We start from the raw sequence: 23,806 nt of genomic DNA on the forward strand, positions 1-23,806 counted from the left end.
TGGTGCCAGGAACTCCCTACACTGAATGAGGGAGCCTATGGGGAAAGAAAAAAAAAAGTCCAATAGCACAGGATACAGCATGTAACAGGAATGTTAAAACTGCACAGGGAACCTTATTAGAGGACTGTTTTGAACACTGATAACATCAAGATGTCTAAAAGCAAGCCCCATAACACAGGTATTTCTCTGCATGAATTAAGTGCAAAAATCTCCAGGTTTTTCTACAGTGGAGAGAGCTACATGTTTTCAACAAAACTTTAAACAGGCATCAATTTATTTGCTAGTTCCATTAGCCACTGCTCATTACCATTTGTGAAAACACTGCCAGGAAAGAACACAGAAATGCTGTCAAACTACCTTGATGTGCCCATGCATTTATTTGCAACCCCGAGTTCAGCACCACTCAGAACAGTATATTGAAACAGCACATTTTTCCGGGGGGTGTGTGGGGGGTCGAGGGGTGTGGGAAATAAAATCACTATTTATATACTCTGGATGCTGTCATGAAAATGCCAAAGATTAATTTACCATTTTTGGCAGACATGTACTTTATTGCTGCCTCACTCTGGGGAGCAGCTTGATATTTTTGCCCTGCCATTCCACCACTTGACAACAAAGTCAAACCAGCATTTATCAGTTTAGTTCTTAACATGCCTGACATTTCCTACCAGAATTTGTTTACTGGAGCACTTCTTGGTAGAAAAGGAGAAAAAAAATAACCCTACCCCCCCCCCACCCCAGCATTTACTTACCCTTTCCTCATGACCAAGAGACTTAAAGAGAAATGAGCCCATGCCTGCAAATTCATTTTGACACTAAAAATTTCTTAACCCATTAGACTGAAGCAAAGACATGATTAATGAAGCTCTCCTTCCTAAATGAGTTTGCAAAATTCCAACAAACCCTTTTAACTCAGTGAATCTGATTATTCCTTTTTTTTTTTTTTTGGTTGACCATGCTGAGCAATAACTGCATTATGCAGAAAGGCAACCAAACTGCATCAGCTGTATACAAAGCTGGCAGTCATCCCTACAATTTACCTCACTTAACAGAATACATAGAACACTGAAAACACAGCAATTATTTTATTTTTTATTCCCCTGGTCTTCCCAGAGACCAGAACAATGTCTGTAAATCTTCCCTGTGGACGAGTTATAAAAACTTTATTTCAGTAACAGGTTAAAATAGATATAATTCATCTGATGTTGGGTAATTGCAACAGAATGTACAAGGCTGTAGTCAGACATGAGCTGAACAGTTTCACTAAGGCACATCTACTACACAACTGAAAACCAAAGAGTCTCAGGTATTTTAAAATTACAAATTAGCCACTACAAATTAGATATAAATAAAGACAATAATGTTACAGAGATACTTTTTTTCCCCCCTCTGGTAATTCTACCAAAATACAAATACTAATGAAATACTTCTGTCAACTGCTAAAAGACATGTTTTTCATGTCACATTTAAATTAAGGACATGAAAGTGTTCTGCCACTCAAAAACATGCATCAAATCCTAGTACTAGTCTTTCATAGGAAAGTACATTTTTAAAAAGAAAACAAAGTTACTTGAATAGTTACACTATGAACAAGATATGAAATCCTGTTGATGTTCAGCAAAAAATGACAATGCTGATAATAGCTAGCACATTGGAGGATTGCCAAAAAAGTGCAGACCTTTTTAAAAAACCAAGTGTTGTAGGATTAGCAAAGTATTATCTAGTATTTAAGAAATATTTGTACATTCATGTAATGCATTTTCTCATGCTTTCCCTAATTGGTGCTGCTTGCCAAAAGGTCAGTTAGGTTTGGTATTCAAGATGTTCAAATTCATTTCTCCTCATAATTAGAAACACCTCCACATTTTTACTACATGAAGCACTTGGACCAATAGGCTGATAAAAAGAGCTTTCAATGTAACATGTTCTAACTGATAGAATTCATTTTATTTTTCTGTTTGTACCTTAGACATCAAAAAGCAACACTGCACAATTAATAATAATGGTATTCAGAAGAGCCAGAATTAACAAGATTAAATTATAAAAGTGCTTGGCTTATGAAGCATGCTGCTTACCAGACAGCCAAAAGAAAAATATACAGACAAAAAAAAGTCAGTGACTCCTTTGCGCTTTATGTTTCCCTACATATATATTTAGTCACCTGCTGAAGTTGCATTTAGCTCCCAAAACAGATGATAATACTTCTACCAAGACCTATTTGCTATACAGTAGCTCATTTTTTCAGATCAAAGTTTCCACAATTACTACATTTTCTTCTCAACTGACAGTTAGGCTACTTTAATTTCAGATGTTTTAAAAGTCAGATCTAAAAATCTTTATATACATTCATACATATGTATAAAACACTAAAATCTTAAAAACAGAGCCCTACAAACTGAGGTTCACTGCTTCTGCACTTAACTTGCCACCACTTAGACTATGAATCATTGCAATCATATTGGAGTGTTTGTTCAATTCTTCCTTCTGTAGTTTTACAAGTGCCTCTTTTTCTTCCAAGCGTCCTTCCAACTGGGATTTTTGAACTTCCAGAGAAGATGCCTGAAGAAACAAACAAAATGTTATCATTTCCTCCATTATCAACTGAAAAACACACACAATACCGTGAAAGCTGAGTGGCCCAGTGGTGAATTTAAGCAAGTAATTAAAAAGCAGTTTTAAAATTACAAGCTTATTTCAGAAGTCTCTCTCAGCTGTACGTTTGGTGCACGTGAATGATTACAGCCACTGCCACACTGCAAAATGGGAAAGCACCAACCCCCATGTCCTATTTAAGCATCAGAAGTGTTCACAGTTAAACTGTCTAAATTTCATGTCAACACTCAGACCAGTAAATATTTACTGAGAACAAGGGAAATATTTGGTATATACTGGATAATATTGCCTGAAGAGATTAGGCTTTTGCTTCCAGGAAATGGAAATACAACAAATGTGTTTGTCAGACTGCCCACTTTGCATGTAAAATGAATCTCTGCCTTGTGAGTTTACATGGAGCCTTACCTGCAGGCAAGGACATGTAGGCTGCACTGAAGTTTGGGGATTTAGTTGTTTGTGGTTTTATTTTGTTTGTGTGCTTTTTTTTAAAAAAAAAAAACAAACCAAAAAACGCTACCCTGTTAACTTGGGATAGCCAAACTGGTTTCTGTTTTAAAAGAAGACTATTTCTTAGAGACAAAAATATTTTTTTATTAGAATTTGAAAGATCAAAAAAAAAAAAAAAATCAGGGGCATTTTGGTGCATGGATATGTACTTTAATTAAAGATGTGAGAAAGGAGGGAAAGTAAGCTGATCCACATTTTATATAAGTCAAAACTACTGAAGAGGAATGTGCTACACTCTCTTATTCAACATTACGCTACAGGTTTGGTGATTTTTTTTTCCCCTTCCAAACATTACATACTCACACCTCGTGCCTCATACAGCCTCACTAGAACTAGATCCTGACTTAAAAATCAATAGTTATACAATTAAAATTGAGAGAATTTGCTCGTCCACTACTGGACTAGTATCTTTAGCTACTCTACCAGCAAAATACCCATTTACCAACTCACCAGTTAAACAGGTATCTAAAATTCCAGTCTCTAGAATGCAAGTGCAAATAAGTCCTTACCTTGATACTCAGTTCTTTCCTTGCTTGCTCTGTTTTACTTAATTCCTTTCTAAGAATATCGATAGTTTGTTCCATATCTGTTTTTTCTTTCTGTTGAGTTTTCAGTTTTTCTTCCAGAACTTTTATATTCTGTTGCAAGGCTTAAGAAAATGTACACATAAAAAGATTGGTTGCCAAACTTAGAAAACAGGTACTGCATTGCCCTGGGAAACAAGGTGTTTTTTTAATTAATTTTTTTTTTTAGACTCAACATGGCTGCTAATTGAATTACTGAGTAGTGCCACCTACTGCTATATTTTAGCGGTTGCTTCCAGTCATTTGCAGAAGAGTTAAATTAAGCTCTTCTAATTTGCAGTTCCTACAGAAAATAGTTATAAAGACACGCTGTAAGAAGATCCTGAAGGGACATATGATGCTGTGCAGAGATTCAGTGAAATCAACTTCATGTATCCTTTGGAAAAAATTAACAGCTGTATTTGTTTCATTCAACTATTAAATTACATATCCGTGACCAACTAAGATTTACAAGTTGCTTAGCAAGATACAGCTGCTTATCTAGAGCCCATAAGAACAACATCTAGTTAATGTGGATAGTTCTCCAGCTTCAGTGACCTTTGGGTAAGTGACTTACTCAATATTTTGCCATCTCTCTCCTGTAGCTGTTGCTGTAATTCTTTTCTGCGATCTTCACTTTCTACCAACTGTGCAGCAGTTCTAAAAGTGCAGAGAAACAAATTTCAATGATCAAAGAGGGATATGCCATCATTTCCACGTCTGAGAAGCTAGAATGATTTTTGTATTATTTCCAGTCACTATCGAGAGTTTCAAATCATAAAACCCACGAATGTGCAGGGTGTGAGCACAGGAAGATCTTATTTCCTTCCCCCCACTCTCCATGGAACAGTCATTGCCCTTCTCTGATTATGGTAGAAACTATTGAAAGGGTTCATTCCTGGAGCTCAAAACCCAGAAACTGCTGCCACAAAGCATTCAAAACACTGACAGAACTGAAATTGCCATTCAACAAAATTCACTGCCATTAGTGATTAGGGATGCTGGGGTTTTAGTAGGCTCCTGAATAGGCAATACCATTAGTAAAACTTGTTTCAGGCATTATTCAGGACATCTATGCTTAAAAAACTACCATTCTGAACATCATCTCAATTGTCACACAACACTCAAACACGACCAGTCCATAAGATATTGCCATAGCTCATACATAGGTTTGCCTCAGACTTCTAGACTTGGTGTAATATTTAGTTTCCACACCCATTTAATATATAGGTACTGTCATCTACCAGCAGCATAGCTGTAACCTGAGCACTTTATGCTCTGTGAAGCTAATCTACTTCTTCAGTGATCAGCTAGCCTAATTTCTAAGGCATATTCTCTTTGTCACTTGCCTTGCCTAGATGGTATTTGCTGTCACTCTTGGTTACTTGTTCATCCAGTTTTTATCTACCAGTGTCTAAGCTGCAGCCCCTAGCAAGAGGGAGGGAAGTGTATTTCCGTGGTCTCCATTTTATTTGTGGCAGTTCAAGAACATCTCTATAATAACTGCACCTCTGACCTGCCTTTAACGAGGGTCAGCTTTCATCAGAACAGCTCCCCAATTACAATGATCTGCATGTTGAATCTAAGTGCACAAATTTATTCAGTAGCAAACTAATGTATCAGTATGATAATTTTCCATTTGAATCAGAACTCAAGGCAGTGATTTGGACTGCTCTGATTACTGACAAGGCAAGAGCCTGGAAGGATGAAGTGAACTTTGCAAGCAAAATCAAGAATAGCATTTTATTTCTAAACTGAATACAAGGCCTGCCTATGTGCATGTTTTAAAGGTATCTTCTGAAAATTAATGTATTAAATAAAATCTGTCAAAGAGGAGCCCTATATTCCCCTAGTTACACTGGTGAAAGGTTTATCAGACCTCTACTTTAAGCCATCAAAAAAGAAAAATTATAATTAGTCCTCAAGAAGACATAAGTAATGCTAGTTTTATGGTTGAAGAATGATGTTTTATACCACAGACAGAACACCAATCTCAGTATCTCTAATCTCAGATGTGTTAGTTTAGTAGGGTTGGTTGTTTTTTTTTCTGATCTGACAACATCAAGAGAAAACTTGCATGAAAATCTTCGGGTGATAAAAGCATTTAAAAATTCAACAACTACCAAAAAGATACCTCCTCACTCCCCCAAATGCATCCAAGAACTGGGTCATCCTCTTTTTCTTCCTACTATCACTGAAGTCTGTGGGTATTCCCTCACCACCTTCAACTAATAAAGGAGCAAACAAAATAAACCACCACAGACTTTCACTACTACAGATTCTCATCTAACATAAACATATAAAACAACCCTGAAGCATCTTTGGCCTCCTCTAACTTCGCTTCTCAGATGTTACTTAAAGCACAGTTGAAAAATTGAGACTAAAGTGCTGTTTAGTTTTACTTTTCAATTTGCTTTAAAAACTAGACTGAACTTACCTGTCATTCTGCTGCTCGAGTGATTCATTTAGTTTCTTCATTGCTTCCATTTGTTTATTTAGTGAATTGCATGTAGTCTGTAGATCTTTATAATGTCTTTCAGTTGTTTCATACCTACACATGAAGTATAATTGCTTTTGAAGAGTTTTACTTCAATAGTTTGCAAAAAAAACCCCCAACAACTTGACATCATCTGTGCAATCATCCCACTCAAGCTACAAGCAAGGTGTTTTGGGAAAGGGGGGTGTTCAGTTGATGATTTTTTGGGTGGTAGTTAGTTGTGTGTTAGATTTTTTTTTTTTTTGTAATGAACATACTTTGAATCATATAATCATTTGGGATGGAAAAGTTGAGTTCATTCAGTCAAACCATTAACCCAGCATTGCCAAGACCACCACTAAACCGTGTCCCTAAATGTCACACCTATGCATCTTTTAGATACATTCAGGGATGGTGACTCAGCCACTTCCCTGGGCAATGCTTGATTTGGAAGAAGAAAACAAACAAACAAACAAGCCAAGCTTCAGTGGATCCTTTAGATATCCTTAATTATTAATGATCAGGAAGCAACCTTCTTCCAGCAGAAAACTTAGGAACTGACAAAACATACAAATGCCTTTAGAAATTTGCAGAGCTACTCTATAACAGTTTGAGTATGTCAGTCATTAAGGGACCCGGGGAGTCAGTTCATGACTTCCAGTTGTCTCATGATCCTAAAAACTGAACACACTGAAAACAATGCAGTGTGCATTTAATATAGGCTTATGAAACAGATCACATACTCTAAGGAAACATTTTCCTATTTTCCTACCAAAAGAAAAATTCTCTCCCCTGATGTCAGTTATCCGATTGTTTTTAAGGAACAGTATATTTGAAATATGAAAATTGTTTAGAAAGCAAGTTTTTGCTTTGTAAGGACATTGTAAGGATCAGAAAGCTTTTATTTCTACTTTGGAGAATTTGAAGCCTCAGACTGAGGCTGATTTATTTCATGTGACTTAGTCAAATACATGGTCACAAAGTGTATGGGTGCATATAATTCAAGCAAAAATGGAGGCACTTCCACAGTGACCATATTATACACTTATTAAAGAAATCTTATCATGGACAAAAGTTTTATACATTTTCCTCCCTTAGTGACTCCTTTATTGGCAGCAGTAAGCCTTCAAAATTGCCTAATGTAATGCCTGCTCCCATTATTAAGCAAGATATTTGCTCTCAGTTTTATCAGCTTCTTTGCCTTGCTGACACCTAGTGACAAGACCAGCTCATGAGAGTTGAAAAGTTTACGCCTTTATTCTTCCAAAGCACATTCTAGTTTCCATCTTCATGTACTTCTGTGTCTCATGTGTCCCTTTTTAGCTTAAGATCCTAAAGAAAATAACACTTATAAATAATTCAGGACACACAAGGTGCCAGCTCCCTCCCTAACACACTTTTACCTAGTTTCAGTCAAATTTGCTACTGAATTGATCAAAGATACAAAGTCCTTATGCAGACATACTGATATTGGCTGCTTCTCCACAATATTTGCAGCATATAATCAAGACAGTGTATAAAATCAAAGACAGACACTGAGAGCATGGTATAATGCTAACAGAAATTAAGGATTGTTAATTCTGTTTCTTAAAGAGCAATGCTCTTTTATACAAAGTTCATGCTATTTCCTTAACTGGACCTTCAACATCCATGACTTCGGTTCTCATTCCATTGAGAGCTGAATGTTAAACTATGTTAGATTTAACATAAGTTCTTGAACGACTTGAGTTCACCTCATTGACAAGCATATAGAAGAAAGAAAAAACAGTGAGTTTTCCACTTAAAAAAAACATGACTTAGCATGTTATGTTGCTCTTCCTATGTGCTTAACCCAATAAAGGACATCATCACTCTTTAAACACAAAGTCTTTGTTTAGTGATCTTACACGCCTTACCTCTGAAGAAGATCAACAGAGGATTTTTTCAGTATTTCATGTTCTTCAGCAACTGTCTGCAACTTCCTGTTGTGTTGAAAGAGCTGCTCAATATCAGTCTGTGCTCGTTCAGATTCCACCTGCTGAGCTTTCAGCAAATCATTAAGTTCTTCATTTTTTCGTTCTGCATCCTTCAACATTGCAGCCAGAGTTCTTGCCTTTGAATGGAAGGACACGCCCCCCCCAAATAAAAAAAAAAAAGGAACAAAAAAAACACATGCACCATTACCAAGAATTCTTTTTCAGAAGTCACTTTGTAATAGGCATGTTTGAGGCCATAGATCTAACACTAAAATGTCATCATCTACATTAAGAGAACAAATTCTCTCACGTAACTACAAATTAATTTGTTCACTAAATTCCTTTAGCTCCCGTTATAGACAATGTGAGGGAAGAGGGAAGAACAAAGTAAATGATGACACATTTTAACTATGAATTTAGTAATCTGCAGCCCAATATTTACTATAACCTTTAAAGAGTAGAAATTATTCTGAGTTTTCAATGTACAGCTCAAATACATACCTCACAGAAGCAAGCTTTATTTGAAAGTTCATCTCTGACCAGTGATTAAAAGACACAAACAGGAAACAGTTCTCCATATACCAGCACATTCTATATAGAATTTTAGTAAGTGGCTTTATTAATTCTAAAGATTACTACCACTAAATTAACACTAACGGTTAACAGTGAAGCAGGCCAGTTTTGTTGACTTCCTTAAGAGAAAGGACTTTAAAGAAAACTGTGCCGAAGAACAACTCAGAGGAAAACAGGATGTTTATGATGAAAATTAAGACTGCCCTAACTTGCAAGCATAGCTTACAGATAAGCAGCATAGTTTCCACATGCAATCACAGTTAAAACTACCAAGGCAATTATTAGTCTCACCTCTGAGTCCCAGAGGGAAGCTCCTGCTACTTACCTCGGACTCAGCCTGGGCTCTCTGACACCGGTACTGAGCCATCAGCCTATCAGCTTGAGCCAGAGCTACTGCCTTGGCTTCCAAAAGGTCTTGCAGCCTGGCTTCTTTGGACTGTGTGTAGGAAGAGCATTTTTCATTAACATTTTCTGAATGTACAGACTGCAAGGTACCCACACACGCCAGGTTGTACTCACTGCTAATGCCGACAGCTTCTGCTCGTAGACGTCCATTATGTCAGAGATCCTCACGTCAGACAACGGCTCCTTCATCTGTGGAAATGTTTTCCAGTTACTGCTACTGTAAATCTGCATGTACTTAAGAGAGGTAATAGCTGTAAGCTTTGTAAGCTCCACCTGCCCATTAGCTTTTTGAATTCCTATTTTCACATCTGAGACTGTCTGCTCCAGTACATCCACACCTGACTCTTGGGGAAAGTTCATGACTAATTGAACTAGTTAGGCTTAATAGGAGTCATCTGCAGTAGACTGTCAGTCCAGCACTATAAAAAGGTAAAATCATCACTCAAATTGTTCCCTTTGGTCTAATCTTTGCTGGAGAATTAGCAGTTCCCTCATAAGATATCTAAAGTAATATGCCTTAACACTCACAGCACAAATGCTTATGGCTAAAACTCCTTGTTCATGCTCCATGACTTTCTCAATGTACAGATTACCAGAAAAGGCCCAGGAAAGTTGTTCTGACATGATATTCTCCAGAACAGAACTTACTATGTTAACCCATTGACTTATTAGACAAAATTCACCATATAGGGCACAACAAATGCTAAGTGTTTATTAAAATATATGCCTGAGTCAAGTGAGAGTGCTACTTTGGGATTTTGGGATATTTCATCTTAGGAAGTGCTACTAAACACCACTTTTGAGCAGCTGTTCATACATGCTGATGTATGACCAAGTGCAAACTATGCCAGCTGTTCATACATTGAACACCTACTGAAAAATTGCCATTTCTGCAACATTTTGAACCATTATGTAAGAACTTATTTGCATATTAACAGGAGGCCCCATGTAGCTCCAGTTGTCAGTTCATTTTTCTGTCCCTGAAGTACAAAACAAGTAGTTTATTTTCCTACTTTCAAACTTAAAATATCCAAAAGGACATAGAGATGACTACCACGAGAAAACCTTCTCTAAGTTCCTTTCATTTTCTCTGTACAGTAATACAATGTTTAGGCGTACAAGAGGTGCACTACACTTTTCTAAAGCAGCATAGCATCTCCTCTTGATTACAGGCTATTTCTCAGGAAGCAGAGGGAGGAGGCTCCTCGTATGTGTCCTGGTGAGTCCAGGCAGCTGGATTATATCTGACTCCTGCCTTCACATCTGACAGGTAAGAAGAGCATGGGCAACCCCACTGGAGAAAGGGACCTCAGTAAGGAGTCCGAGCTTCTGATGTAGCTCGAACATCACTGAATCTGCTCAGGAGCTCAGTAAAAGGAGCACATTCTAAGCAGAGAGCAATGTAAACCGAACTCAACTGATACACACATGGTAGACTGACACTTGGATTTTAATTTCCATCCCTCCCAGTAAAAAGAGCGACAAATATTTAACAAGGGTATACAAATTCTATCAACCTCTAGTCCAGAGTGAAGTTTCTGTATTAATTCCTGAATATTTGAAGCTGTGGATTCATCACTTGAAGGATGGGATGAAGAACACCTCACTGAAGTAATGTTGGTCATAGGTGCCTGCATTTGGATTCTTTTTGCTGCATGTTCTGTTTCTTGTTGTCTGTAGGCATTATTTGCTGCAATGCTTTCACCAAGCCTGTATAAACATAAAGACTATTACTGACACAATCCGCATTGCAAGGACTGAAGAGGAGAACAATTTCATAACAAAATTAACTTCTCTTTAATGGAAAACTGATTAGAGTCACATTTGCATTATCACAGAACATTAAGACGTGTATCAGACATGTGCCCAAACTGTCCAAAGATACAGACAGTAGGAAAAAAAAAAAAAGAGTATTGTGGCTAACCTTTACAGACAAATGCAGAATCTTATCAGAAAGGGCACGGTGCTCAGCTCTTTTCGAGCAAAACAGATCATGCCTCTTATGAGCCTGCAAAACAGGTTATTTTACCTGTTATTCAACTTAACTAGGCCACTGTTTGTCTCAATGAAGATGGAGAAGGTATTTAGGAAGCATTTTTATTGGGCATAAAAATAAGAAGATTGAATCACGAAAAAGCAGAATGCTGCCAATAAACCTGAGTTTTCCCTTGTCTGCAATTCTATTTCACAATGCTATATTGCATGCAGCACATTGACTTTTCTAAGTTTCAACCAAAATTTAAGTACGCAGATAAAAGTGCAATCTGTTAAAATTTGTATAGGGAAGAGAACCCAAGAGCTTAGAAAGAAGTAATTACAGTACCTATATGCCAGTATCTGTATGTAATTTGTGGTTGGTATTTTCAAGGCAGCTACTAATGACATGTTTCAAATAAAAAACAATGATAAATCAAAACAGCTGATTTTAGAGGCACCAGTTAAAACTTTTTTCCTCTTGATAAATTCCTTAATTACTAAGCTATCCCAGCCACTTCACTGAAGTGCTGTCTCAATTGCTTCCTAAGTGAACCCAAAGCCTATTTTTAACCTGCATTTATAGACATGTTATTTGGCTATTCCATTGTCTAACTCCAGACATATTTGATTGCACAGATCCTTCATTATTCCAGCCAGACTATTTGTTACTGGCCATTATGAAGATGTATCCTAGATCAACCAAATCATGTAATTATAGAACAATTAAGGTTGAAAGGCGCCCATCTACAGACCACCTAGTTCAACTCTCCTGCTCTAAGCAGGTTGCACAGGACTGTAATATTCATAAAAACAGCACTGATGTTTTCAGGGTGAATACAATTTTAGACTCTTATTAATGTGTTCTTATCACTGGCCTATTTCTGGGTTATGATGGAAACAGCAGGATTTCCTGGGGTGTGGGAGGATTTTCATTTGTTTTCTGAACCAAAAAACCACAGCAAGGCAAATTGCCATGATTTGGTTGGGTCATCTTCCTTTACTTTTCCCCCCATATAAGAAGTAATTCAATCACTGTTCCAGGATAAGCTGGTTATGCTACAAAATCTTTCACTGGAGAAAAGCAGCTCAAATGCCAAAGAGGCATCTGATTTGGAAGCTCTTTCAAACAATTTCCGTTTTTGTTTTTAAAAAGCTCTAACAAAAAAGGAAGACGTTTCAGATTAGTTTCCTAGGTTGCAAAGACTGATATAATTTAAAATCTTTTTTTTAAAAAATTTTATTACATCTACAGAAATAAGGACTATCAAGCAGAGTTTGTCAGTGTTTTCCCTTATTTAGGCTACCTTAAATACCTGAACCACATACCTACCATCTGACTGTGTCTTACCCTAATCTGCTCTTTCTTGGAAGCTACTGCAAAAGGGTGAGCAAAACTACAGGAACTGAAGAATTACAGGTCTGACAAAGTTCAGTAGAGAGAGAGAGAGAAATCTGACAGTCAGAATATTAGATGCACCCTAAGTAAAAAGTTCCAAGCACAGACTTCAGGTAAATGAATGCTGGGGGACAGGAGTCAGTCACTACCATGCTCCCTAGGATCTGATGTAAAATGAATGCCATCAGCATTTAGACTCTTCCTCTCACTTCCAAGATCACTACTACAAGATCACTACTACAAAAAGAAAAGATGGTTATTCTAAAGTTTCTGTCTCTGATGAGCTGAAAATAGCACTCCAAAAACCATGAATATCACTAAGCTCATAAAAATGTGAAATCTAACCAGACTCTCCAGAAATAGACTTACACTATGGCAGGAAAATCTGGTAAGGGTGCAGCCTCAAACAGTATCCTAAGTCCCACTTGGACTTGCTCTCTATGGTTTGATGTTAAAGCAAATGTCAAAGGTGCAATCAAGTGCTGATCCTAAAAAAGACAGTTTGGTCAACACAAAATATAGCAGTCAACAACAACAAAACCTCTCCCACCAAACACAAACTACCAAAGCATTACAATATCAAGGCCTATGAGCACAGAAATGTTTTGTTCAAAACTTAAGCTACCTCCTTAAAGTTTGCTCTTCTAAGTTTCTGAGCCTGAAGTCAACGGAAGACAAGTGATTTTAAAAACAGTTTACACTTCTGAGTATTTAAAAACAAGTTTTGTCATTGAAGCCAACAGAACAGGTAAAGAGACTACTTAATTCCCTGAAGTTTTCAAGTGCTTGATTTTCAACACAAAGTGCCACAAGCTAAAGTTTTATAAATATTTATTGAGAACTGTAAAACTCGTTCTTACCCATTAAATTACACAATTCCCATTCCTGAAAGAAAAGTCTCCAAAAGAACAACAAGTGTTTGATTGTCTGGATTGCTTTTCCATCATTATTAAGGCATCATCTGACCAACAGGCATCAGAAACTGTTTTGACCATGCAAAGTCCCAAAGTAGTGTACATATTTAATAGCAACCAACACCACTAATAATTATACTCTTGTGATAGGTTTTTTTCTACTTTGCTACATTTAAACTGCAGTCCTAATGCAGTCTTAAAAGGATAATTCTTACCAGACAGCTAAAGTATTTCACACGCATTACTGAAATAAATGATTGAAGGAGAAGCAAACTGCTCTTATTTTAGAAACATTAACAGTGAAACAACCTTTAAGAATTGTGCACTGGGGATTATATTTTCCTAAAAGTTTCATCACTTCAGAGACAAGCATGCAAAACATTCAGAACTGTAGTGCAGTGACACTTCCCTTCACAGATCCATTTCATGAGACATTTTAAAATCATACCTGTAAAATTTTGTAGAAGCTGACCTCCATACCAGGTACATCCTGCTTCAATCTGCTCATGAGCTCAAGCGTTTTCAAAATGATATCAGCAGCAAGTTTGCTTTTAAGACATCCAAGTGGAAAAGCAAATTGGATGGAAATAAAAGTGAGATTTGTCAAATCAGCACTGACAAATAAATTCAGTCAATTAAAAAAAAAAATTTAATAAATACCTTCACCAAAGAAATTAAATATGTCTAGCAAGGCAACAATGCCAAAACCAAAGAGACCACATTGAGTTCCTTGGACATGCTCCTAAGCTTCTCCAGCATGCCAAGGACGGCAACAGTGAAGACCAAAAAAAAAACCACTTCCAGGTTGAAAGTGAGGAAGGTTTAATTGTAGGTCCAATTATATTTCACTGGGCTTTGGCTGCGTAATTCTTAGTTACATCAACATCCAGGTTCATGACACTGAGCTGAAGGAACGTGTATTTCATTTTCAGTGCAATAATTTCCCCCAGTAGTAATGTGTGATATTTTTGAACTCTGATTGTATAAAATCAAAACGAGAAATTAGGTGCCATGAACCAGTTCTAGTAAGCCTCTATTTGGATAAGCTTGAACTACTGCATGAGGTTTAAGGTCACTGTTCCACATAAGTGGATCTCCAGTTTATGCCAACTGAATGTTTAAGCTAGGTTTTACTTACTGAACTGACCTGCAACATTACCTTCTATTCCCACAAAAATACTCAGTTTGATTTAATACCAGTATTGATTTATATGCACTTAAGTGGTACTTTCAACTATCATATACTTTCCATTGGTATCACAACTCTCACACAAGTCTTGCTAAATTAGATTTCAGATAAACATGTGTGCTCACCACATTTTAGAGTCCACTACTTTTGTCCCAAAGCCAGTATCAATCCCACTGTAAGTAAACTGGTGTTCTATTAGACATGTGCATTGGCTGGCAGTGAGTACCTTTGATACATGCATTTTCAGTATGTCATCTCTACAGAGCAGTAGACAGAGTTAAGAATAAATTCAATATACCAATGCTTAGGTATTGGCACCAAAAGGCAACATTTTCTAATAATAAAGGACACAAAAGCTAGTGCATCAAAGTACAGGAGCCTCCAAAAATTCTTTTAAAACTCAACTACACAAGCCACTTAAATCATGCTTAATTCACAACCCAAGGAAGTTTCACTTTTCAATTAACACATACACTTACTTGGAAACATACTGCTGAGGGAAACCACAATAAAATCGGTGGCATAAAGAAACATAGTGAACAAGAGGCAGTGACCAGGTAGCCCCTAGAAGGGAGTCAGCAAAGAGACTTCTTCACAGAACTCAAGCTTAGATGCAGGACTACATTCTGCAGTCACATCCTCCTTACTAAACTTACTGTGAATGCTAAGGACTCAATGAGGAGTATAATACTATCATCCCACATTATTTTTCCTTGTTTCATTGATCTAAACTTATGTCATATTTGGCTGGGAGCTGCACTTGACGTAGCCAGGCAACAGTACTATACTGATCAAGATGGCCAACCAAACCCCCCTTGCAATTTCAACAGAAAACACTCTTCTTTGGTTTTGATCTGCAAAGTGCTTCTGAACTTGGCAATAGCGACAATGTTTTCTCCTGCACCACTGTATTACAAAGTAATTTCACAGCAATTAGAAAGCTACTTAAGATCTACCAAGACGACAGTTTTAAGTAAAATTAGGGCAGTTATTGTCATTAGAAGCCATTAAAGTGACCCAAGATGGACGTATCTTGTAACATCTTAGAGAAGATCATGGTGGAGGAATAATAAATTAACCGCCAATAGACACATAAAAAGGATATTTGTCAGGACATTAATAGCCTTGACCATTCTTTCACACTTTTTCTTCACTAATAGCTCATCCACAATCTGTTCTGGCATCTGAAGATGATCAAGAAGAACAGGCAGCAAAAGATCCACAAAGTGTTCAGCTGAGACGCTGTTCCCATGGTTGATAACATCCTGTAATAAAGATATTTTATTTTGTGTCAATATTTAAAAGTACAGCACAAGGAAGCCAAGCTTACTCTTCTACTTCCTGGAAAGCAATTCTGATAGTTTTCTATCTACCTCATGACTTCATGAACTGCCATATTTTCCACTTACAACACTGACATATTTCTATAATACAGCATGTCTTTAAAAGAATAGCTGTTTTACCAAGTATGTTTTATTTCAACACAATTTCTTTATAAAGAAGTCTTCTCCAGGTGTTTCTTTTATGTGCTATTTCTCAAGTCAAATTCCAATAGTTGTTTAAATATAATTTAAAAACAGAGCTCTACGAAGCTCTTTAAACCCAATCATCAGTCTTGGTACCTCAAAAATCTCTCTGAATAGTTGCAGTGATAGAACTGAACAGTCTTCAGAGCCTTCCAATGGCTGGTTTGACAAGTGCACCAGTGCAACAGATGGTTCAAAAGTCTTTGAGCGAGTCACAAATCTGGTGCTTCCAGAGACCGGGAAGCCAGACGGTTCCAGTATCGCCTGCCGCAGGGTATGACGCAGCTCTGCCACGGAACAGAAGGCAAGCAGCAGCTCCAAGATCTGTGTGAAGTGAATAAGAGTTCAAATGCTGTTAAGTCAAGAACTTACACAGAAATTGCGACGCCCATAGCACAAGTCTAAAGAGATATGTAAGTTCTACGCAACTCCTTTTCGCATTTTGAAGTTTTCTGAAGAATAGTTTTCCTTCCTTAAAGCCAAGCCAGCAGCAGAAACATAGTTCATTATATTGGGGAAGGCTTGTACAGTATTCAGTGTATTGCTTTCCCTTCTTTCTTAAAGAGTATGACTGCTGGCTAGTGATTTGGTAAGCAAGAGAAATGTACCTACACTCAGAATGAAGAAAGCTATGGAAGTGAAAACATTCTGAGACATGAACAGATGCTCTCGTCTGCTCCTTCTCTAAATAAATGCAATAAACAACAACAATCACACAGAGAGAAAAATTAGCATTTATTATTAACTAGGATGTGCAACACATTCATAAACAGAAGCTTAAGATGCATTTCACAGATGTGTTCAGCCCCAAAATTTTCATATTTTAGCCTTAGCAATAGATAGCCAATGGTTTATTTATGTAAGGTGGTAGTGAGACAAACCTGAATGGAACATTTTACTGCTTAAACAGATGCAGCATCAATTTGTTCAACTAAGGTGAGAACATTTACTCTTAAATCTTTGAAATTAGCATCAGGGTTCCCTGATCATCAGTTGAAGTCTGAGTAGTATTAATTCAAGTTTTAGACACTGAAGTGGGTACACACTGCACTTCTGGTAGATCCCAAAAGTTCTTATTAGCTGAAGCACAGAAGGTGTTTTTGTTGGTTTTTGGCTTTTATGTCTGTTGCCTGAAAGCAGACACACATAATCTGGCAAAAAAACAGCCATTACAAATTCAACCTGACAGCCTTTTGAATATTCCAGGTCATTTAAGAGTCCTGAAGTCAATGTATTTCATTATTGACCCTTGTACACAAGGAACCTACTTAGGAAGGCAGAAGAGGAACTAGATTAGGAGTTGTACCCTCTTAGCATTTAACTGAAAGAGCATAAATACCTTAGATGATGAATCAGGATCCCTTCCATGAAGAAGATCTAATACTTGACCAAGGCAAGAGGTAAAGTGCTCGTATCTACAGCATGCATAGAGGAGAAAAAATACAAAAATAAAATTGAAATTTCACCACAGACATTTATACTGAGCGGTGAATGCGAGTGCCCTATTCCCCTTCTTACCCCCAGACACTTCACGTACAGTTACAGTTTTGATAATGTAAATTCTATTTGAAATAGAATAAGCTTTAAAAATATTCTAAGAATGAAAGCAAATTCTTTAAATAAGCCAAGATTTTTCATCTATTTTTATGGCTTGATTCAGATTGAAAATTGGCCGCTAAATTCTGCTAGCTGAATTTGCACAACCACTAGTCAGCCTCTCCACAGAACTGCTCTATAACACCCTCACTCTCGTAAAATTATTACTTCTCACAACCTCTACCATACTATTCCACTTCAAGATGATATAGCACTGTAAGAGGCAAGATCAAGTTGTCTGACTACCAATACTGTCCAGACAAGGAATTACAGAATACACTATTCAATATTCCTTAAGTGACAATGAAAAAAGCAGACTTCAATTCACACTTCTGTGTGAAACTATAACCCAATAATCCTTTAGGTTCAGATACAGCAGTTATAATCAGCTATTCAAAAAGCATCTAGGGGTTTTTTTCCCTCCAGTGTTTGGTTCAGAATTCAAAGAGCATACAGCAAAGAAACTGAACTAGAGCTTAGGAAAAATAACTTATTCTTTTAGGAAATTAAGTCATACCTGGTAAGATAATCTGCAACTTTGGGGTTCTTCATAAGATCCATGAGTAGATCAACAGAGTATTTTCTTGTTAGAGTACCATCTCCATTTACAACAATATTGAATATTAACTGAAATGTCTGATGGATATTTCGAGCATGAAAGAGCTGAAAGGAAGAAGAAAGTTATGTACAGGCACATACTTTGCAGGGTCTCTTGCTTATTAAAACGAGCTGGAATTAGAATTTTATTTGGCCAGTGTGACAATTAGTTTTATCTACAACTTAAGAATAGAATAGACTTCAAAGTATCACTTACTTTTTCTCCTACTTCTTCGTTTAGGGTAAGGCTTGATAATACTGAAAGTGCAAACACAACCATAGTCAAACTGCTGTGGGCCAGGAAGCTTATTAAGGTACGATAGAAACTCTTCACATTATTCTAAAGCAAAAAGGAGAAACAAAGGTATTATAAACCCTCTAAATTTACAGATTTTACGTATTTATAAATAAGCCATACAAGTCATGAATAAAACAAAAATTAAGTAACTCTTGCCCTTAAGCCAAAGAACCATGACATAAAACCAAAACTCTTACCAAAGATTTTATCTGACTTTGAATAGACAAGTTGTGACGACAGAGATTTGCCAGGAGTCCCAAACATGGTATCGTTAACTCATCTTCAGTGGATTGACTTAAAAGAAAAGTCCAAAAGATGTTTTTATTAAAGTATCTAGAATTTAATTACAAGAAATTGTAGGGTGGGAGACTGGGGGACTGAGTGGTTGGAGGACTTTTAATTTTGTGGGTTTTGGGGGGGAGTTTGTTTTTTAATTAGACACCATTCCACCAAGCAAAACAAAATTCAGATTGTAATCCCCACAGTGTGGGCAGCTTTTAACTGGGTACACCTGAAAAAAGCCCCAAAGTATCAGAGATTAATGCTATCAAAGGTCATTTATTGTATATACTTCTAATACTCATTAGACTTCTTACAAAGACACTTGAATAAAGTTTTTATTAAGTTAACAAGTCTGCTTCCTAGTGACAAGCATGAATTTTCCCCTGGCTCTTCTCTTTGTTAGCTTCCTGCTCCCAGAGGTGTAGGGGTGGGCTAAGAGGCCAATTAATATTCCATCATCCAAAGTCCCACAGCCACTGCATGAAACAATCCGAAACAACATGGTTTTCAAAGAAAAGTCTGTTAACTTTAGAGAAATAAACGCCACAGCTCACTCTGGAGACCAGGTTAGTACAATATGCTGTATGCCTTCAGAAAGTTTAGAAACTCAGCTTGGTATTTTCCATAAGAGAAGACAACCGAGTACACACTTACACGTGGTGCATTAGAAATGAAATTAATTCATCGATGTTGGTGCCAGCACAGAAGACTGGAACGTTGTAGGTTAGCCTCTGCAGCAGCTGAATACCCTGAGGAAATAAACAGCTATTCACATGTCTTTCCTATAGCATCTCACTGAGGAACGTTACAAGTTACAAAAGCTAAAACCAAAAGGACAAATAGCAAGACACCGCAACTGAATTAGTTTTCAGACTCTAATGCTAACATAACAATTACACAAGCTGCTGCAAGCACATTGAGTAATGTCCTACTGCACTGATGTACTTATTGAAAGCCCAAAGAGATTAGTAAGGTTTTATTTTGACAGAGGAGTTACCTTTTTAGACCATCCAATTCTCCCCTTTGCCTTACCAGCAAGTTCTCCACCATCAGTGAGAACGGGGTTTTGTCCTATTCAGAGGTCTAGAAGTCTCACCAAAATTCAAAAAGTACTTTGCAATGTCTTGCAAAAAGGATGCTCATAGGAAAACAGATTTGCTCTAAAGACTGCCAACAGATCTAATGGTAGCAAAGTCCTTCATATAGCACTCTTTTGGCACACAAATGAGTTAATGGAAGTTAATATACTCAGATATGACAAGAATCACAGCACAGGTTAGCAGCTGAAACAAAATCTAAGTGTTTCAAGGTCTCATTGGATCTATTTGGCGACTACAATATCTCTCCTACTGATGGGCCGACCACTTGGATCCCCAAGTTGTGGTACTTCTAGTGCTTTGAGATATATGCAAACCATGAGAAAAGTGTTCTTTACTGGATGCCTGACTCATTTTCCACTGAACAAGGGCAACAGCACTACTAGCAAATTCATTTTCTGCTTTTCCACTCCATAAAGAGAGATGTGACCACAGGCAACCAGCAAGCGCCTGCTGAAAGCTCAGAACCACATAGGAGAAAATCTGTGCATATTTAAAAAAAAAAACTGGCAGATGGCACTGACCAGAAGTAAGGAGGTAGATATGCCCTGCAAAATTTCCATGAAAACAGGCATTTCCTTTCACTCCTTCACAGTCACCTGTCAAAGTATTAGATAAAACAATCTCCAGGCTTTTGTTACGAACATTAGGAGAAATAACCGAATACCACACCTGAGACTTTTCCTGAACACATTATTTCAGATAGGGCTTTTGGAGGGTTATTATATGCATACAGTATAATGCATATCATGCAACAGTAGCTAAATATCATTAAGCATTATTTCCTGTTACCTGTAATAAGAGTGGGTCGCTAAGGTTAGTAGAACTTCGATGAACCACTCCTGCCAGCACGATGGTCAGATTGTAGGTGTCCTGTAGAGCTTCTCTAGTCTCATTGTCTGAAGCTAGAATTTAAGAATTATTAGCAAAACCCCCTATCTAATAGCAAAAGCAACTGTTGTATTAGCTACCAATTTAAGCAGAAGCCAAAGTCAAGTAGACTAAAACTGATAACTTGATAGGGTTTCTAGCAATAGCTAAATAAAAAAATAGCCAGTTCTACTTAGGAACTGGAAAAGATGTAGGACGACATGCAGGTAAAGCAACAGATCAGCTGAAGGAGGACTAATTCTTAAAATTTTCCAGACCCAACCTCAGCAAATATTTTACAGTAACTGTTCCAAAAACACAAAAGAAAGCTCAGAGAGGCTTAAACTCCATGAATCAGAGATGATAAACAAGTGATCACCCCAAAGGACTCAAGTCTTAAATAACTACTCATACATGACAAGAACCTAAGCAGTGAAGGGATAATTTTCCCCCACATACGTACATTGTGCTCTGAGCACAGAGCTCCCAGGACAATGAAGTCCCACTTCTGTGAAATGGAGGGGAAAAACCAAACAAAAAAGTCATCTCAAGAGACAAGTAAGAGCAGTAGAATCTATTTTGCAACAGGGAAACTTGATGCACACAGCTCTCCAAGCTATAGGAGAGCCCAAACTGCCACCCTGCCAACACTCTGGTGGGAGAGGTAAACTGAAGTGACGACAGTTGTTGATGTAACATGGCTTCTCCCTATCCTTGCATCCAGGCAGGTCTCTCACTTCTTTAAAAAGTTAGTCTGTTCAAGCTCCAAAAATAAAGGACAAGAGAATAATTCCTCATCCTACCCAGTGAGGAAACAAATTCTGACAAGCACAATCATTGTAATTTCACAGTGATGACTTGAAATCTGCTTCTCATGGAGATTTAACATCTTAACAGATGTCTCAGACAAGTACTCCACCAAAACGAAAAATACTTCACCTTTCACATCTAAAGCTTCTTCCAAGAAATCCATCACCCCCACCACAGCCCCTGTCTTACCTTCCCTTGCCCAGACAAAAGACAAAAAGTTCAGATGCAAACCTTACCTAGTTGTGAGAGCAAAGTAACCACAGACAAGGTCAGAGATGGGTTTATATTAGTGTCCTCAAGGAGCTCCACAAGGCAACTGAGACATTCACTTGGTAGAATCTGGTTTGAAGCAAATAACCGTGTAAGCTTCAGTCCAGAGATAACCTGGAGACCAAAGGGGAAAAATAACCTTGCTAAACTGCAACAAAGTAATTCACATAGAAGTCAAAGCACAGAGTTGTATTAAATAGATTTTGCCCTATATGACAAACTGAGAATACAAGTGCCACTCTACTGAGGCTTTTGTATTCACATCTGCGGGGAAAAAAAAAAAATTTTGAAAAAAATCTGTTTTTCATTCCTGTGGATGTGTTCCCTTTACTCTTGGAAAGTACTAGGTTTATTTATTTTGAAAGTACAACCAAACAGATTGCTCAACACAAACATTTAGCAATCAGCCTTCAGCTGAGCCCAACAGCCTGCTTCCTAAGGATGTGCACGGGAATCCACAGGAAGAGAAGCAGCAGCAGTCAGTGTTGTTTTGGGAGCACTCTATGACTGAGATGAAAAAAGTGGAACCTGGGTTCAGGGAACCCTATACAAGAAGATGCCAAAACCGATACATCTGCACATCAATACAGGCAGACACAATTTGTATTTTACATAACAGAGACACATAATGCTGAGTTTGCACGTTCCCTGTATATCTCTTTATAAGGGACACAAACAAGAAAGCAAAGCGAGATGCTAACTCTCATATAAATGTTTTAGCGATTAAAAAAATAAAACGGTATTTGAAAAAGGTACCTTGCAGATGAAGTAACTCAGCCAATGGCCAACACAAGGGTTGTGCACAAGGCTGTACCTGGAGACCAGGGAAATGCACTAGCCTACCCTCTGAGCAAAAAACACACTGGAATATGTGTTACATGGCAAACTCCAGTTACAAGACCAGTTCATCATTCAAACTCTGGTTTTTCAGACGTTAAAATAAATGATCCTTGTGGGTCAGAATTCTGAGGATATGAAAAAAACCAAATGTCCCTCGTAAGACACGCTATAGGCTTGCCCTGAGTGTTTATAAGCATACTGCACACTGTAAACACACTGTAAACGCACAAACACAACACAAAGCATTATAACAAAGGACACCACGGCCACCCCCACGCCCCGCTCCCACCGCGCCTCGGCACTGCCACCTCCAAGCTGCGCTGCAGGAGCGCAGCGTTGTGCGGTGTCTTGGCGGCGCGGTACTGCGTGGCTGCCAGGAGCAGGGCCTTCATGCAGCCCTGGGCGTCCATGGCGGCGCAGCCCCTCAGACGCTCCGCACTCCACCGTCACTCACATTTCCCGCCGCCGACGCCATTTTGACTCAGCGGCCACTGAGCGGGACCGGCCGCCGGCGCCGCGAGGCACGACGGGAGACGCCGACGCCGCCATCTTGCTTAAGGGAGACGGGGTGGGCGCCAGCGGGAGTCGAGGGTGGAGCGGGGGAGATCCAGGGAATGCAGTGGCTTGGGTTAATGACACCGGTTTCAGGGCTAACGTGCGCCGCTGAGGTGGCGCAAAGAAAGATTCTTCCTAAGCGGAGCCGTATGGGGTTGCGGTGAGCTGCCTTCCAACCCCCCAACCTCTGGAGGGCAGCCTCGGGATTGCAGCTGCCGCCGGTTCCCACCTGCGCCCACAGCCCTGTTTCGCTTTGCTACTGCCTGACTTTTCCTCTCCCACTGGGGTGGGCTCGAGCCCGGGGAGCAGCCAGGAACCCCTCCTAGGCCCCTCTGGCCTCTCCCCTGGGAAGGGGAAGCCTTGGTGGGGTACAGGCGGCGGCGGGGATCGAACCCGCCGCTTGTCCGCCTCGCACAGTGCCCGCCCCCTGCGGTCCGACAGCGTGTTCGAACCTTCCTTATACCGTGTTCTCTCTTACACTGTGTTCATACCTTCCT

The 23,806-nt window shown here is 38.5% G+C and overlaps 1 protein-coding gene and 1 long non-coding RNA gene across 3 annotated transcripts in view; one reads left to right on the top strand and one right to left on the bottom strand.

Annotated features, from left to right (window-relative positions):
• Positions 1 to 1,928: 1,928 nt before the first annotated feature.
• On the bottom strand, positions 1,929 to 23,267 carry CIP2A (cell proliferation regulating inhibitor of protein phosphatase 2A). 2 transcript variants are annotated; one of them, XM_027648793.1, is made up of 21 exons: positions 23,063 to 23,265; positions 21,881 to 22,028; positions 20,757 to 20,869; positions 19,522 to 19,616; positions 18,783 to 18,879; positions 18,505 to 18,627; positions 18,208 to 18,353; positions 17,434 to 17,509; positions 16,191 to 16,418; positions 15,674 to 15,833; positions 14,694 to 14,835; positions 13,828 to 13,927; positions 12,835 to 12,953; positions 10,610 to 10,802; positions 9,207 to 9,281; positions 9,013 to 9,123; positions 8,055 to 8,251; positions 6,121 to 6,234; positions 4,261 to 4,343; positions 3,630 to 3,769; positions 1,929 to 2,559 (listed from the first exon to the last, which is right to left on the bottom strand). In XM_027648793.1, exons 1-21 carry the CDS (start codon positions 23,162 to 23,164, stop codon positions 2,389 to 2,391), a joined length of 2,733 nt encoding a protein of 910 aa, XP_027504594.1. In that variant the 5' UTR covers positions 23,165 to 23,265; the 3' UTR covers positions 1,929 to 2,388. The 2 variants fall into 2 exon arrangements, with proteins under 2 accessions (XP_027504594.1, XP_027504595.1); XM_027648794.1 differs by lacking the exons at positions 1,929 to 2,559; positions 3,630 to 3,769; positions 4,261 to 4,343; positions 6,121 to 6,234 and having other exon boundaries at positions 8,050 to 8,251; positions 14,694 to 14,837; positions 15,676 to 15,833; positions 23,063 to 23,267.
• A 42-nt stretch (positions 23,268 to 23,309) lies between these two features.
• The window catches only part of LOC113949757, a 909-nt gene continuing 412 nt past the window's right edge, over positions 23,310 to 23,806 (top strand). The window contains exon 1 of the long non-coding RNA XR_003528552.1: positions 23,310 to 23,595. This is a non-coding gene — a long non-coding RNA (uncharacterized LOC113949757). The remainder of the gene's footprint in view (positions 23,596 to 23,806) is intronic.

Source organism: Corapipo altera, unplaced genomic scaffold, assembly GCF_003945725.1.
Source record: "Corapipo altera isolate COAL_440 unplaced genomic scaffold, ASM394572v1 58, whole genome shotgun sequence".
Taxonomy (NCBI): domain Eukaryota; kingdom Metazoa; phylum Chordata; class Aves; order Passeriformes; family Pipridae; genus Corapipo; species Corapipo altera.

Coding starts and splice junctions, on each gene's coding strand:
- CIP2A (XM_027648793.1), bottom strand. CDS start 23,164: ATGGACGCCCAGGGCTGCATGAAGGCCCTGCTCCTGGCAGCCACGCAG. Junction 17,510..18,207: donor GTTGCAGATTATCTTACCAG/GTATGACTTAAT, acceptor TGCATGCTGTAG/ATACGAGCACTTTACCTCTT. Junction 15,834..16,190: donor TATTCAGAGAGATTTTTGAG/GTACCAAGACTG, acceptor TCTTTATTACAG/GATGTTATCAACCATGGGAA.